The sequence below is a fragment of the Bufo gargarizans genome, chromosome 11 (genome assembly GCF_014858855.1).
Source record: "Bufo gargarizans isolate SCDJY-AF-19 chromosome 11, ASM1485885v1, whole genome shotgun sequence".
Taxonomy (NCBI): domain Eukaryota; kingdom Metazoa; phylum Chordata; class Amphibia; order Anura; family Bufonidae; genus Bufo; species Bufo gargarizans.
The window spans coordinates 72,064,975-72,082,874 of record NC_058090.1 but is presented as its reverse complement, the minus strand read 5'-3'; the positions used below and the strand labels follow the sequence as shown (position 1 = coordinate 72,082,874).

The 17,900-nt window shown below is 41.4% G+C and overlaps 1 protein-coding gene across 1 annotated transcript; it reads right to left on the bottom strand.

Annotated features, from left to right (window-relative positions):
• Positions 1-15,606: 15,606 nt before the first annotated feature.
• LOC122921294 (olfactory receptor 13A1-like) lies at positions 15,607-16,539 on the bottom strand. The gene has a single exon (XM_044271273.1). The coding sequence runs from the start codon at positions 16,537-16,539 to the stop codon at positions 15,607-15,609; it is 933 nt and encodes a 310-aa protein (XP_044127208.1).
• Between the last annotated feature and the right edge of the window lie 1,361 nt (positions 16,540-17,900).

Sequence of the window (17,900 nt, the reverse complement as noted above, 5' to 3'; positions counted from 1 at the left end):
AATCAAGATCACTTTTGCTAACATATTTGTCCTGCTATCAATCCCAGCCCGCAAGCCCACGTCAAGGGTCCTCTTTGTCTTGCGAGTCCCTACATTATCTTTCCAAAATAAAATAAAAGCTGTCTAGAAATAAAATTTCAAACAAAACTAGGCCGAGTCCAGATGTAATTATTGTCTGCCCTGAACTGCGTCCATCTGCCACGGTAATGCACCCTCAGGGCTAGAGAAGTACTCGGCATAGAGGTCTCAAACTGCAAGTCCTGCAGTTCCAGGCCAGCCATGACGAGTTAGGTCCAATCCTCCAGATGAGGAAGAATATGTTCCTGATTACTCCAAACTAGCATCTAAGGAAGCATCATGAATCCTGACGAAGTTGTGCAGGATCATACATGCTTGAATAACTAAAGTGGCATTGTCCGGTGACATCAGTAAGGATGACAGTAATACTCTCCACTTTTTGGAAAGTACGCTAAACGCACACTCTACATACCGACGGGCTCTTGTCAGCCGATAGTTAAATACACGTCGTTTGTCATCCAGGTTGCGCCTGGGGAAGGGTCACATGACATGTGGTGTCAAAGCACACCATTCATCAGCCACAATTACAAATGGTGCCAGTGGTCCCGCAGAACCGGGCAGCCTTCTGGCCTCTGGGAGGGCAAGTTGGTTGGCATGAAGTCTCTCACTCCATCTAGAAGAACTGAAAATGCGTGCATCTGCAGTGCTCCCATAGGCCCAAATATCAATAATTATAAACTTATAAGTAGTGTCTGCCAAAGCCAACAGCACTACTGAAAAGTTGTAGAACCAGGAGGTGGCTTCTTAACACATATGTGTTTGCCATCCATTGCCCCTAAGCAGTTTGGAAACTGCGCATCTAGATGAAAACCCTCAGCAATTCTGATCCAATCCTCAGCCTTGGGCTCTGGCATCACTGAGTCCAGGAGTCGCTGCCAAATCACTTGACATGTTTGACGAACAATTCCAGAAATCTTTGGGACACCCAGCAGGAACTCAAAATGCAGAGATGCAAATGAATTCCCAGTGGCCAGAAATCTAAAAAACATAACAAGAAATAATAAAATTACTTTTAACAAGCCTTGCACTGCAACATGAGTTGAAGAGTAGCTTAGTTGCACACTGCTAGTAGTATACTCTTTAGAATTTCTTGGAGTCGGGTTCCCACCCCATCAAGCAACGAAGAAAAACTCCAGAAAATCACAATGAATTGTGATTCAGTAAATACGGGCTTTGCTTTTATTGAATCTGCGGCTGCTGTTGATCAACGGCTCATCCTTTCTGCCATGCGGACACACGCCTCCAGCCAACCTTTATTCACTCCTTCCTTAAAACGGCACCAGTTTGATAAGGGCCGTAATTGGCGAAACATAACATCAACACCAGCCGCAGATTCAATAAAAGCAAAGCCCGATTTTACTGAACCACTATTCATTGTGATTTTTCTGGAGTTTTTCTTCTTAGCACTGCAACATGTCATTCATTTTATCTATACACACTAATATACTACAGTCCCTGACAAAAGTCTTGTCGCTTCCCTATTTTGTAGTAACTCCTGCTATTAACCTGACTTTTAATTAATGAATTGGTGTTAGAAATAGCTCATATGAAAAGCTAAAGCCCTCCCAAATGATGTTTAATGCACTGAAATAAATTAGTTTCACTGAAAAAAGATTTATCATTTAATCAAGACAAAAAGGTCAAATTTTGGCAAGACAAAAGTTTTGTCGCCTATACAGAAATTGAACAACTTTACTGCAAATCCCAAAATATGTCAGCAAATTAAGTAGTGGTGCTGTGAGATCCAAATTTAATATCTTGTATGACTTCCATGAGCTTGAAGGACAGCATCCATGCGGTTTGGCAAGGATTCATACAATTTATTGATGAAGTCATCAGGAATAGCAAAGGTCTTGCATGCCTCCCAGAGTTCATCAATATTCTTTGGTTTCGTCTTCCATGCTTCCTCTTTCATCCTACACCACATATGCTCAATGATGTTCATGTCTGGTGACTGGGCTGGCCAATCCTGGAGCATCTTGATCTTCTTCGCCTTAAGGAACTTTGATGTGGAGATGGAAGTATGCGATGGAGCTCCAAACTGCTGCAGAATTTGGCCTTTTTTATGGTTGGGAATATAAGAGGTAGCTAAGACTTCTTGGTATTTTAGACTATTGATGTTGCCTTCCACCCTGCAGATCCCTCGCACACCCCCAAACTGGATGTAACCCCAGACCATGATTTTGCCTCCACCAAACTTCACTGTTTTCTGGGTAAATCTCGGCTCCATGCGGGTTCCAGTAGGTCTCCTGCAATATTTGCGGCGACTGTGGTGTAATTCAACAGAAGATTTATCTGAAAAATCCACCTTCTGCCACTTTTCAAGCATCCATCCTTTTAGCAGGCTGTGGGCCTTGGCAAATGCCACACGGTTTTTCAATTGTCTTTTGTTTAGTGCTGGCTTATGGGCACTGATTCGACCATGGAGGCCATTTCGAGACAGAATCCGACAAACTGTTCTGGTTGACACAGGGACTTCAGGTGACCAGGTCTCGTGGAGCTCTGCTGCAGTGGAAAATGTGCTGCCCTTGGATTTTCGAGCCAACAAACGGTCCTCTCGAGCAGTTGTCTTGCGGGGTCAGCCTGACCTGGCCTTGTCCAAAACGTGAAATCAGAACAAAGTGTCTGTGGATCACTACAGCTGGGTAATGGATTAAGGGTGCTCTTGGTTTATGTGACCCACCCAGTCACAGAAGAAGATTGCAAAAAATACCAAGATTAAACCAGGCACTCAGTATGGAGTAATTGGTCAAACTATTTAATAAGGGATGGTTCCCACGATAACAATAAAATATACTGATATAATAAAACAATATAAAATCACATAAATTCACATGAGAGAAACACTGCAATGTGAATCATATAATTATAGCAGCGATCTATGCGGCTTGGATTTCAAGAAACCGCAACCCTTATTTCAGTCTGAAAAACCGCAGTTCCATGTGATGTGGAAAGTCTTATAATCCACTTTAAATGTTTGCCGGTCTTAGATCGGTAGTCACAAAGGCAGCCGTGCACCAAGGTGGCGTCCCACCTGTTTAAGCAACTATATTGATTTGTTTTACCTGGCCGGTATATCCTTATCCTTTGTCCGGACCTAGGAGGATACGCTGTGAACACGACGTCACCTGGATATCCGCTCACAAAACTGTGTTTGTGGCTATTTGTGCAGGGATTCCTCCGGTGTTCGTCGCTCTCAGTCACAGCTATTTGATTCCAAAATCCAGGGGAACTACTGTCCCAGCATGCCGGTACAAGGTATTAACCACACGCGTTTCGGGGTTGTCTGGATGACCCCTTGCTTGTCCAAAACGTCTCCAGTCTCTTCAAATCTTTTTTTTTTATCCTCTGAACTTGACGCTGAGACACATTGAAGGTGTCTACCACATCAGCAGTGGATCTGGTCTTCAGCCTCTTGATAATCAACACTTTAGTCTCCGGGTGAATCTTAGGCATGTTTGCAGAGGTCTAGTTGCAGTTGATGTGAAGGTCTAGTGTACTGTGGTTCTTTTTATACACACCTGAGACCTAATTGATCCATTATTAGTCACAGGTGAAGCACATATGACAAGGCGAAAACACTTATGTCTTGGCAAAAATTGACTCAATGGGCTTTACCAAGCTGTGAATATTAGAATACTTTTTGTCAGTTTCGTTTTGCACTGAAACATTATTACAAAAGCTGTTGGGATTAAAATGACTCAATTCTTGTAACAAAATCTCGATTAAAAATATATTTTAGCGGCACTTCAGGTCAATTTGTACACAAGCGACAAGACTTTTGTCAGGGACTGTATATATCATAAAATCAGGGCAGCACATTTAGTTGAAAACTAAAAACACTGAGTTCCCACAGGTCAGATGTACCGAAATAGCAACCATCAATTAAAAGACAAAAGAGACCACGGCCCTTTCATAAGGTGTCAAAACGTGTAGTACTTTTAGTCACCCATGAGACATTTTAGTTCACTTACTGGGTCCATTTTCAAGCTAACAAACATTCCCAGTAGGTGCACTGATTTGTCGCATGTGTGAATAAAAGGAATACACATTTTTACACGCCGCGGTCTCTTTTGTCCTTTTAAATATACATGTCTATATATATATAGTACATTAACAATAATAAATATATATAACACAAAACATGAACAACATAGATAACATTCAACTTACCTTAAGTCACAATGAGCCGTTCCTCGGGTGAAATGCAGCGACTTATATTTGCGTCCTGGCGTGTGAGGCCAGGACGCAGAGCCGCTGACAAAATGTCAAAGCTGCTCACAGACATATGACAAAACCAATGAAATTTATCATGATGATGTCGCAGATCCATGTACAGCGTGTGGAAGTGGCCCTTCCTGCGCCGCTGCGAGACAATTGGATGAATCCAATGCCTCCTCCTTGATTCCTGCTGTCGTTGTCGCCAAGTATGCAGCCAGCATCAGACCATTCGCCCGTTTTGATTGAGGTTTGCACTGGGGAGAACAAGGATATTAGGGGGCTGGGATTTAAGCTGAATCCATATTGGCTCACTATTATGGAAAATCATCAAGTTATTAAACTGCTGATTTCTTCCTTTTGGGAGGTGAATCTACCCTCTGCAAATATCAATATGGTATGGGATGCCTTGAAAGCATACCTGAGGGGGACCTTTATAAGTGAGATTGCTGCACTAAAGAGAACATTTAAAAGGAAGGAGGAGGAATTGGCTAAGACTGCGGCATCTACAACTGAGCGATTCATCAGGCAACCCACTGAGCACAACAGGGAAGAGATGCAGAAGGCCAGCTGCCTCCTGGAGAGTTGTGTAACAGAGAAGGCAAACCATAGGGTATTTTTTAAGGGGTTAAATTATTTTTCCGAGTCTGGACGACCGGGTAAGCTTCTAGCCAGAATAATCTCACAACAAGATAAGAAAAATCAATCTATTACCTTGATCCGGAATACAGAGGGGGAAATTATAACAGATTCAGAAGGAATCAGGAATACTTTTCTGTATTACTTTGCTCAGATATATAAATCCTCCTCTGGCTTGACATCTGAACTGGCGATGCGGTTCTTGGAGAAAGTTCCACTCTGCACCTTAAATGAATCTCAAATAAAATATCTGGAAGAGGAATTGTCTCTGCAGGAGGCCCTTGGGTCTATTTCGGGGAACTCATCGCCAGGCTTGGATGGCCTGCCATACGAGGTTTACCGTAAGTATAGTGATGTGATTCTTCCTCAGCTGCTCGAGGTTTTTTCCCAAGTAACACAGGGAGGGGGACTACCAAACTCCATGATGGAGGCTCTCATTGTCTTAATCTTAAAAAAGGATAAGGACCCGGCAGAATTGAGCTCTTATAGACCAATCTCCTTATTAAACACGGATGCTAAGATACTATCCAAAGCTCTGGCTAGAAGGCTGTCGCGGGTCATATCCACCATTATCCATCCAGATCAAAATGGCTTTATGCCAAAAAGGGGTACTCAGCATAACTTGCATAGATTATTTACGAATATTCAGTCCCCGGGAGGTGGTGCCCGCTCCATCCTGTCGTTGGACGCTACCAAAGCCTTCGACAGGGTGGAGTGGACTTTCCTCTGGGAGGTAATGAAGAAAATGCGTTTTGGACCAAAATTTATGGCAATGATTCAGCTGTTGTACAATTCCCCAGTTGCTAGGATCAGGATTAATGGGGCAGTGACAGAGAGTTTCATCCTGGGAATAGGTCCCCGTCAAGGCTGTCCCCTCTCCCCCCTGCTATTTAATATTTACATCGAACCTTTAGCAACTAGTATAAGGCAGGACTCAAAGGTGGCCGGCTTCGGCATAAATGGGGAGTATGATCGTGTTTCACTCTATGCAGATGACATCCTGGTTTTTATGCATCAAACAGACACTACTCTCCCTCGTATAATGGAGCTGGTTGGTCTCTTCTCTGATCCATCCGGTTTGGAGATCAACTGGGATAAGACCGTCCTCCTTCCTATAGACGAGTTGCGTGGCGAATGGGATAATCAGTTGACGATCTCTGAGTCAATAAAATACCTGGGGATAACAGTTTCTGCCAAACCGCATGAATATCTACAATTAAATCTGATTCCGCTGTTGATGAAGGTGAGGGCTAAAATTAAGGTATGGCAAAAAATCCTGCTCTCTAGAGCGGACAGAATCTCATTAATAAAAATGGTAGTACTGCCCCAGGTTCTTTATATTCTGCGCAACTCGCCTGTATGGATTGCAGATAAGTACTTCAGATTGATAGACCGGATGCTCAATGATTTAATATGGGGGAGGAAGCGTGTGAGACTAAAGGCACTCTACTTTTCTATGCCCTATGAGCGGGGAGGTCTCAACCTCCCCTATTTTAGGGGTTACTTTATGGCCTCCCAATTATGTCTTTTTAATGACTGGGAAAATAGCCCTTTCTGCAGTAGAGTGGTGAAAGACTCAGGATTCTCGGATTTCTTCACTGTATTGGAGTCTGATTATCTAGTAAACACACCGAGTGGGTACACACTGTTCTGCAAAATGGCTATGAGGACTTGGTTGGCCATAAGGAGATGGTGTGGAGTTAAGGCGTCACTTATTTGTACCCCTTTGTGGCACAACTCTAAGCTCCTTAATTTAAATGACTTAAACTGCTGCCAGTATTGGAGGAACAAAAATGTTCAGTATCTACACCAAGTGGTCAGTGAGGGACAAATATTGCCCCTCATGGAACTAAAACAAAGGGCAAATTTAGGTGAGGTGGTTTGGTTTCCATATTTCCAACTGAGGTCAGCACTATCTTGCACGTCGGATAGCCAATTTTTTATTGATACCCCTTTATTTCTACACGATTTAATTTGTAAGAAAACTGTCACGAGAATTAAAATATCACACTGCTATAAACACTTAATGAATAACTTTTTTTCGGATGTTCTCTCTCCAGGACAGAGAGCCTGGTCTTCTTTACTTTCAGAGGTGGGTTCTCCAAGTTGGGAGAACATGGGGGATAGTTTAAAGTTGGTTTCACACAATTTTAATCACATTGTTGTACAATTTAATATTTTGCACAAAATTTATGTGACACCCACATGGTTATACAAAAGAGGCCTTAGGGCCTCTTCCGATTGCCCACGCTGTGGCGATCCCGGGGCAGATCATTTACACCTGTTCTGGGACTGCCCCACGGTGAGCAGATACTGGAGCCTGGTCCAAAACAATCTGGCTCACAAACTCAACATCTCTATCCCTTTGTCACCCAGGATATGGGTCCTGGGAGACTTATCGGAGCTTAATTGCCAGCCTATAAAACGCCAACTGCTGATCAAGGTTATGTTTTTGGCTAGGCTCCTGATCACTAGATTATGGTTTTCCCCTTCTGCTCCAGAGTATAACAACTGGTTGGGCCTGGTCAAGAAAGTGAAAACTTATGAAAAGATTCTGTACAAACAAAGAGGATCTTACTTGAAGTGGGAAAAACTCTGGAAAGATTGGAATAGGGTTAATTAATCAGAACCTTTTTCCCCCCTAGGCTCTCTATGAAAGAATTTTTTTTTTTTTTTTTTTTTTTTCTTTTTATTTTTTTTCTTCCTGCAAAGTGGGGTTGGGTGGGGGGTTGGTGAAGTGAAATTAATGTCACTCAATAGAACTGACGGGTTTATGAATTTTATAATATTGCAAAGTAATATGGATATAAAGTTTTGTATTATAACAATAAAGTATTTTGAAAACCAAAAAAATAAATAAAAAAAAGTATGCAGCCAGCACAGGAGAACCTCAGAGTCGTCAGCCATAATACAACCAATAGCAAGAGTGAGAAACCAATGCAAGAAAAACAAAACAGCTTCAAACCAAACTATCAAAACTTCAAAAAACTGTATAAAATGGAGTGTGGAGTATCACATGACCATTATATATAGGGGGTGTGAAAAATAGGTTGAGTCTAAAGTTAACTCATTCATGGTTCAGTTTTATGTCCGCAAAAAACGGAACAGCAACGGAAACCATACTGAAGCCATATGGACCGTTATTGCGGAATAACGGAACCGAAACGGAAACACCGGAATGCAAAAACGGAACAATGGATCCGTTAAAAACGGACCGCAAAACACATACAGTTGTGTGAACAAGCCCTAAGGCTACATTCACACTATCGTATGTGTTTTGTGGTCCGCAAATTGCGGATCCGCAAAAAAAAAAACGGATAAAGTTCTGTATGGCATCCGTCTTTTTTGCGGATCTATTGCAAAAAAAAATTTGGGTTAAATATATATATATATATATATATACACTGTATATATATATATATATATATATATATATATATATATTGTGGTCATGCAGGTGGAATACTGGTGGAAGGAAGGTATATTTTAAGTGTAATTCAGGGAGTGCTGTGGCCTGAACAAACTTGTTTAGGCGGGATTCTTTCTGGAAATACGTGGGGCCTGGATTATGCGGAACGGTTGTTAAGGTTGGTAGAGGGAGCAACCGTTCCCTTCCTTCCAGGCCAGTTTGTTGGTATGCTCTGAAACACCTTAAGGCAGTTAACCTCGTTAGGTTACTATATACAGAGTGGTGCTGTAGCTCACTTAGGTAGAGGCCTGCAAGGACAGCACACGGTGCTGTGAATACTGAGGACCAGTGAGCGAACTACATGCTGTGTGAACGTTAGCCTAACAACTGTAGCCTAGGTGAGACAAACTCTTTGTGTTATTAGTTAGTCCCAGACGGGAAGGCTTTTGTTTTGTGATTTGTTACTGCAATACTGGAAATCCTGGGTTCCACTAAAAAGCATGTGTTGATGTAACCCTCCTGAAATCGGACCCCAAATTAAAGTGACAAGAACTTTATATCATCTTTGCCTCCGTGAATGTCCAGAACTGTACGCTGCCCCCCTTGCAGGCTTACAATTGCTAACAGCAACGGCACACAAAAAAAAATTGTGGGTAAAGTCGTGGGTAAAGTCCGCTATTGGCCTGCAGGAGTCACACACTAATATGGAAGCGGCCATAACCCAGTTTGTTAAAGCGCAGGCTGAGGCAACCTACGCCAACAGGAGACGAACCGCCTTTTGTCAGAACAAATGGCCGCCCTTACAAAAGCCCTGCTGGTTGTTTCCCAGACCACTCCAACATCTCCCCGGAATCCCAGGAAAATTGTGCAACAGTCACTACAGAAGTTAACCCTAGAGGACGATATTGAGACATATCTAACCATTTTTGAGCGCACAGAAGAGCTGGAACAACTTCCAGTGGCCGATTGGGTCGATGTCTTGGCACCTTTCCTATCAGGGGAGCCCCAGAAGGCGTACCATGACCTTGGCCAACAGGAGGTCCGGGACTATACTAAGCTACGAGCGGAAATCCTGGCACGGTTAGGAGTAACCCCTGCTGTCCGGGCCCGGCATGTGCATACCTAGCGCTTGATGTAACCAAACCTACTCGGTCACAAAAAAGTGTCTGGAACCTGAGACGAGCACAGCAGCCCAAATTACTAAACGGGTCATAATGGATCAATTTACGACTGCATTACCAAGGACATTACAGCGCTGGGTGGGGCGGGGAGACCCCAAAGACCTGGATGAGCTGGTGAACCTGGTTGATCGGTATCTCACCACGGAAGATTATCTTCGGGATAATGTCTTCCCCTGTGCCCTTTCCAGGAGTTATCGTCTCAAATCCACAGCGGCTAGGAGACAGTTCCCAACGGGGGAAGCAGAAAAAATGGCACTGGAGAGTCCCCAGCAATTTTCCTTAAGCATGCCCCGATTTGCTTCTCCGAAACTAGGGCCTCCCCGATGTTGGAGGTGCTGGGAAGTGGGGCATGTGGTCGCTAAACCACTACCGATTATCAAAATTCCATTCGAGAGCGTCGCTATGGATCTTGTAGGGCCAGTAATAAAATCCGCTAGGGGACATCAATATATTTTAGTCGTGGTTGACTATGCCACTCGTTATCCTGAAGCTGTCCCCCTAAGAAACACTGCCTCAAAAACCATTGCCAGAGAGTTATTATTAAACTTAAAACCTTACCGTATCCCGAAAGCCCGTAGGAAAGAGGTAAAGAGAATGTTGGAGTTGGGAGTGATAGAAAAATCTAGGAGTGCGTGGGCCAGTCCTATTGTCTTAATCCCAAAACCCAATGAGACCTGGAGGTTACAGAACTTAATGAAATTAAAAAATTCGATGCATACCCCATGCCTAGGGTGGATGAACTAATTGAAAATCTAGGGAGGGCTAGATTCATTACAACCTTAGACCTTACCAAAGGTTATTGGCAGATCCCATTAACACCAGAGGCGAAAGAGAAAACAGCATTCCTAACCCCAGAGGGTTTATTTCAGTATGTGGTAATGCCGTTTGGGTTACACGGGGCTCCAGATACTTTCCAGAGATTGATGGATAGAATTCTGCGACCACATCAAGGATACCCGGCTCCATATCTGGACGATGTGGTCATTTATAGCGCAGATTTGCAGAGTCACTTAAAAAAGGTGCAAAAAGTTCTGGACTCTATAAGTGACGCAAAATTGGCTCCGACCTCTGACAAAGAAACAGGTCAGGGCATTCTTAGGCATCGCCGGGTACTACCACTGGTTTGTGAAAATGTTTGCGTCCATTGCCGCCCCCCTAACAGACCTAACTAAGGGTGGAAAGTCTGTAATGATAAAGTGGTCCCCCCAAGCCGAAATGTCATTCCAGACATTGAAGGCTAGCCTCTGTCAACAGCCGATACTGGTGACCCCGGATTTTACAAAAGAGTTCCTAGTTCAGATGGATGCTTCTGACTCAGGATTAGGGGCAGTGCTGTCCCAAGAGCTAAATGGGGGAGAGCACCCTGTTATGTATTTAAGTAGGAAACTGACTCCAGCAGAGAAAAACTATGCAATAGTTAAAAAGGGAATGTTTAGCGGTCAAATGGGCACTGGAATCCCTTAAATATTATTTGTTAGGGAGGAAGTTTAAGTTGCTCTCGGACCATGCCCCCCTAACATGGATGAAACAAAACCGGGAGAGAAATGCCAGAGTCACAGGGGGGTTCATGTCTCTACAAATTTTAAATTTTGTGTTGGAACATAGGCCAGGGAAACTACAGACAAATGCAAGGGTGAAGGGTGCACTGCATGTGGGGAACAGGTACCCAGTCCTCCGGTCTGGAGAAGAGGGGGGGGGATATGTGGGATATGTGGGGCTACGGAACGGTCATACAGATGCGGATAGCACGCGGTGTGCTGTCCGCATTTTTTGCGGACCTATTGAAATGAAAGAGTCTGCATCCTATCCGCAAAAAAAATGGAACGGACACGGAAACAAAATACGTTCGTGTGAATTTAGCCTAAAATGTTTGGATGATGGAAGCTCCCAAAAAATATATATATGTCCCTAGTTACATATAATCAGTGTCAACACACACAAGGAGTCAAGGAAAATATATGTGAAAGACAGTATGGAGTCCCAGCAATATAATAAATTCCTGGATGATTCCAGGTCAGACATGAAGTATGTATTTTGGAAATTCCTTTAGCTACTGTATTTTTGAGAGACTAAGGAAAAATAATTCAAATGGTATTTTAGGAGGAGACTGTAAAGAAGAATGTTGTAATGCAAAATGTCACATCCTCTTGGCAAATGATTTTAAATGATTGCTCTCATATGTCTGAAAATTTATGGATACCATAAAAATCCGTGTGGATAAATTAAGTTCTGAAATTAGGTGACCTAGTGGAATCAAGAATAAGTCAGAAAGATAGATTCGATGAAGCGTTTTGTAAGATCACTATTCTCTTCCACAGGGTAAGGCCTACCTTAACCTCTTAAGGACATAGGGCGTACAGGTACGCCCTTGTGCCCTGGTACTTAAGGACACAGGGCGTACATGTACGCCCTGTGTATTTCCGATCACTGCCGTGCGGCTGGCAGTGATCGGAACCCGGTGCCTGCTCAAATCATTGAGCAGGCACCTAGGCTAAATGCGCGGGGGGGTCCCTTGACCCCCCCATGTCGGCGATCGCGGCAAACCGCAGGTCAATTCAGACCTGCGGTTTGCTGCGATTTCAGGGACCGCGGGGATCAGAAACTTTAGTATTCCTAAAACATATCTGTATCCCCCCCCCCCTGCACCCCTGAGTGATTTTTGCCCGGTGGGAGATGCAGGGGGAGGGTTGCGGGCGGTGCGGGAGGCGGGCGGTGCGGCAGGCGGTGCGGCAGGCGGGATCGCGATCCCCCGCCCGCCTCCCCTTGAATAATCATTGGCGTCTAGTGGGTATACCAGGGTGCCAGCACATTGCTGGCACCCTGGTATAAACGCCTGACATCTGTGCTGCGATGTCAGCCGTTTAACCCTTTCCATACCGCGGTCTGTACGGACCGCGGTATGGAAAAGGTTAACAGCGCAGGGAGCTCCCTCCCTCTCCCACCGGGGGGGCTGCTGTGCCTTTGCAGCCCCCCGATGGGAGAGGGAGAGAGCTCCCAGACAGCCCCCCGAAGCCCCGTCCTTACCCTTCCCCGTCTGCGCAGTTCTGACCACTACTGAGCAGACGGAGAAGGTTCCCATGACAACAGGACGCCTTCTCAGGCGTCCTGCTGTCCATGGTGCTGAACAGATCTGTGCTAAAAGGCATAGATCTGTTCAGACAAAGTGTAAAATACAGTACAGTACAATATATATTGTTCTGTACTGTATTATACAGACATCAGACCCACTGGATCTTCAAGAACCAAGTGGGTCTGGGTCAAAAAGAAAGTGAAAAATCAAAAAACACATTGAACACTGATTAAAAATGAAAAAAATAAAATTCCCTACACATGTTTGGTATCGCCGCGTCCGTAACGACCTGATCTATAAAACGGTCATGTTACTTTACCCAAACGGTGAACGCCATAAAAATAAAAAATAAAAAACTATGATGAAATAGAAATTTTGCCCACCTTACTTCCCAAAAAAGGTAATAAAAGTAATCAAAAAAGTTGTATGTACGCCAAAATTGTAACAATCAAACCGTCATCTCATCCCGCAAAAAATCATACCCTACCCAAGATAATCGCCCCAAAACTGAAAAAACTATGGCTCTTAGACTATGGAAACACTAAAATATGTTTTTTTTTGTTTCAAAAATGAAATCATTGTGTAAAACTTACATAAATAAAAAAAGTATACATATTAGGTATCGCCGCGTCCGTATCGACCGGCTCTATAATAATATCACATGACCTAACCCCTCAGGTGACCACCGTAAAAAAAAAAAAAAAAAGGTGTAAAAAAAGCAATTTTTTGTCATCTTACGTCACAAAAAGTGTAATAGCAAGCGATCAAAAAGTCATATGCACCCCAAAATAGTGCCAATAAAACCGTAACCTCATCCCGCAAAAAATGAGACCCTACTTAAGATAATCGCCCAAAAACTGAAAAAAACTATGGCTCTTAGACTATGGAGACACTAAAACTTTTTTTTGTTTTAAAAATTAATTCATTGTGTAAAACTTACATAAATAAAAAAAATTGTATACATATTGGGTATCGCCGCCTCCGTGACAACCTGCTCTAAAAAATTACCACATGATCTAACCTGTCAGATGAATTTTGTAAATAACAAAAAGAAACGGTGCCAAAAAAGCTATTTCTTGTTACCTTGCCGCACAAAAAGTGTAATATAGAGCAACCAAAAATCATATGTACCCTAAACTAGTACCAAAAAAACTGCCACCGTATCCCGTAGTTTCTAAAATGGGGTCACTTTTTTGGAGTTTCTACTCTAGGGGCGCATCAGGGGGGCTTCAAATGGGACATGGTGTAAAAAAAAACAGTCCAGCAAAATCTGCCTTCCAAAAACCGTATGGCATTCCTTTCCTTCTGCGCCCTGTCGTGTGCCCGTACAGCCATTTACGATCACATATGGGGTGTTTCTGTAAACTACAGAATCAGGGCCATAAATAATGAGTTTTGTTTGGCTGTTAACCCTTGCTTTGTAACTGTAAAAAAAATATTAAAATGGAAAATCTGCCAAAAAAAGTGACATTTTGAAATCGTATCTCTATTTTCCATTAAATCTTGTGCAACACCTAAAGGGTTAACAAAGTTTGTAAAATCAGTTTTGAATACCTTGAGGGGTGTAGTTTCTTAGATGGGGTCACTTTTATGGAGTTTCTACTCTAGGGGTGCATCAGGGGGGCTTCAAATGGGACATGGTGTCAAAAAACCAGTCCAGCAAAACCTGCCTTCCAAAAACCATATGGCGCACCTTTCACTCTACGCCCCACTGTGTGGCCATACAGTAGTTTACGGCCACATATGGGGTGTTTCTGTAAACGGCAGAGTCAGGGCAATAAAGATACAGTCTTGTTTGGCTGTTAACCCTTGTTTTGTTAGTGGAAAAAAATTGGTTAAAATGGAAAATTAGGCAAAAAAATGTAATTCTCAAATTTCATCCCCATTTGCCAATAACTCTTGTGCAACACCTAAAGGGTTAACAAAGTTTGTAAAATCAGTTTTGAATACCTTGAGGGGTGTAGTTTCTAGAATGGGGTCATTTTTGGGTGGTTTCTATTATGTAAGCATCGCAAAGTGACTTCAGAGCTGTAGTGGTCCCTAAAAATTGGGTTTTTGTAAATTTCTGAAAAATGTCAAGATTTGCTTCTAAACTTCTCAGCCTTGTAACATCCCCAAAAACTAAAATATCATTCCCAAAATAATTCAAACATGAAGTAGACATATGGGGAATGTAAAGTCATCACAATTTTTAGGGGTATTACTATGAATTACAGAAGTAGAGAAACTGACACTTTGAAATTTGCAAATTTTTCTAAATTTTTGTTAAATTAGGTATTTTTTGGTGCAAAAAAAATAATTTTTTGGACTTCATTTTACCAGTGTCATGAAGTACAATATGTGACGAAAAAACAATCTCAGAACGGCCTGGATAAGTCAAAGCGTTTTTAAAGTTATCTGCACTTAAAGTGACTCTGGTCAGATTTGCAAAAAATGGCCTGGTCCTAAGGTGTAAAAAGGCTGTGTCCTTAAGGGGTTAATTGTAATAAAGGTGATTAAGCATTTTTTGTTCTAATTAAAATTGGCACAGAGATGTCTGAGGAGAAAATTTAGTCAAGAAGGTCCTCTCCAAAGTTTCACAATGTTTGATGTTGTTTGGGTTCTTCCATCGTCTTACCTGATCTAATGTCAATAATAGCTTGTGATTTGTGGAAATCCCAAACCACCTTTATGAACAGGGAGATATAGTGTGTGGGAAGCCATTCTAGTGAGGCTCTGCTTCCAACCATCTTTGAATAATAAAGCTATGAGTTTTTGCATATGAGGCAGGTTTGAGAATAGAACAGAATCTTAACAGGTAGTATTAGACATGATGATGGAGAGATGCCCTTTTACCAGGAAAAGGAATTATTGAAGCCTTGGGTTAGAAGATGAGTGGAGCCTACATCCTCCAAAAGAACTGGAAAATAAAATACTGAAATTGTAGAATTAGAGGCTTTCCTTTTTGTATGGTCATTGGTGAACAAACCTTCTGATTATTCGGTGGTGTTAGACATAGGTAATTCTACTGTTTAATGTTCAAGTTTGGTTTGAAATTTAAGATATTTCTTTAGAATATTTCTCACATCCCTATTCCTTAATGCATATATAAAAGGGTTGACTACCGGGTTAATGAGAAAGTAAATGAGAGAATAATATTTATCACGTTGGCTGTCATAAGGAGTAAGATAGATAATAAAGACAGTCATGAAAAATAACATGGCAACTATTAGATGAGATGAACATGTGGAGAACGCTTTCTGTTTACCCAAAGAACTCTTTATCTTGAAAACAGTCATAATGATTTTGGTATAGAGCCCAACAATTATAATGAATGGGAGGACAGTTGCTATGGCAGCAGCGGTGGTTGTCACTGTATTGATGATATATGTATCTGAACATGCCAGACTCTGCAATGGACAAACTTCACAGAAGAAATTGTTGACCTTATTAGGGCCACAAAAATCCAAAAACATTGTAAACAGTGTCACAATTAAAGAGCTAGACAAGCTAAAAATCCATGGAAGAATCACCAGCCCTATACAGAGGGTTTGATTCATAATAACTGTATAATGCAATGGCTTGTTAATGGCCAAGTGTCTATCATAGGCCATTATCATGATGCATATACTTACCACTTGCCCCAAGGTAATAAATATATATAGCTGTACAAAGCAATTTATAAAAGATATCTTCTGATTACCTGCCATAAGGATAGCTAAAAGCTTTGGAATTACAATAGAAACCATTAAGATTTCTTCAGCAGCAAATATGCTAATAAAATAATACATGGGCACATGGAGAGACTGTTCCACTATAATCATCAGAATTATAGTCATATTTCCAGTAATACAAGCAATGTACGCAAATAAGACAACAGTAAAAAGTAAAATCTGATACTGATGGAACTCTGAGAAAGCTAAAAGGATGAATTCTGTCACAAAGGTTTTGTTTCTGTCTTCCATAAATAAAGATATTCTATAAAAACAGATAAGTGATGGATATTCAACTGATATTACAGCGGGGGGGGGGGGGGTGTTAGAGCTGCAAAAGGTGGTCCAACTCCTTATGAAGGCCTATGGTAAAATACAGTGAATATGATAGAGTGTATGAAATCAGTTCAAATCTTTGTGTGGTTTAAGGTCAAATCCTTTTCTGCTAAGGGTGTAGAGAACTTGTGAGGCATAAAAATGTCAGGTATTTTTGGTGTAAGTAAAATATCAATTTTTACTGGTCGAAGGTCTGATTCTGTTGGAAAGCAAATGAATGTCTAAAGATTCAACAAAATGTTTGATCCTCGCAATGTTCTTTTTAATATTAAAATGAAATGTTTGTAAATTTGTTTGTAAAATTATAATTCGAAAAGGATCGGACTTACACTTCTTTATAGGAAAAGGTGTAGTATTCAGCACTAGATTGAATTTCCCAAACCATTGAAGTTAAAAAATATATTTTCGAAATTTGATTAAATCCAGACTGACCTGCTGCGGGGGTTCCTGTGTACAAGTGAAACTCAAAAAAATTAGAATGTCGTGCAAAATTCATTTATTTCACTAATGCAACTTAAAAGGTGAAACTAATATATGAGATATTACATGCAAAGCGAGATATTTCAAGCCTGTACCCGTGTTTGTTATAATTTGGATGATTAGGGCTTATACTGTAGCTTATGAAACCCCAAAGTCACAATTTTGAGGTCCCCTTTGCTCAGGGGGTATGGATTAATTAGCTGACTAGAGTGTGACACTTTGAGCCTAGAATATTGAACCTTTTCACAAAATTCTATTTTTAAGCTGCATTAATGCAATTCCTTTTAATTTACATTACTGAAATAAATGGACTTTTGCACAATATTCTAATTGTCACCTGTAGATTATTTTATTCTGCATTTAATAAAGTCTTGAAGATACCTCTTTATGTATTATCAGTTCATGCAGCTTTGGTCAAAAACATGTCAATTTTTCATTGTCTTCACCTTGAGAAGGTTAAAGGAGGTGCAGCTACTCAAGGTAATATATAGCTTGTAAGATTTATTCAGGGGGAAGCCATTTCCTTTGAGGTTTGAAGACAATCTCTTAATTAATAACTGAAAAAACAGCCCTAACAAGGCCTTAGTGACTATATGTTCTACTTTTGTAATAATTAATCCAGCTGGGAATTTTTGCCTTAATCGTTGAATATTCTACAATTTTCATAAACATCTAGGAGCATGGACCAAAAAAAGTAGAATTAAATATATTTATCAATAGTGTAAAATGTTAATAGATTCAATTGCGCACATTCTGCACTCACTGTATAAATATATGGAATAAATAATTCTACCATA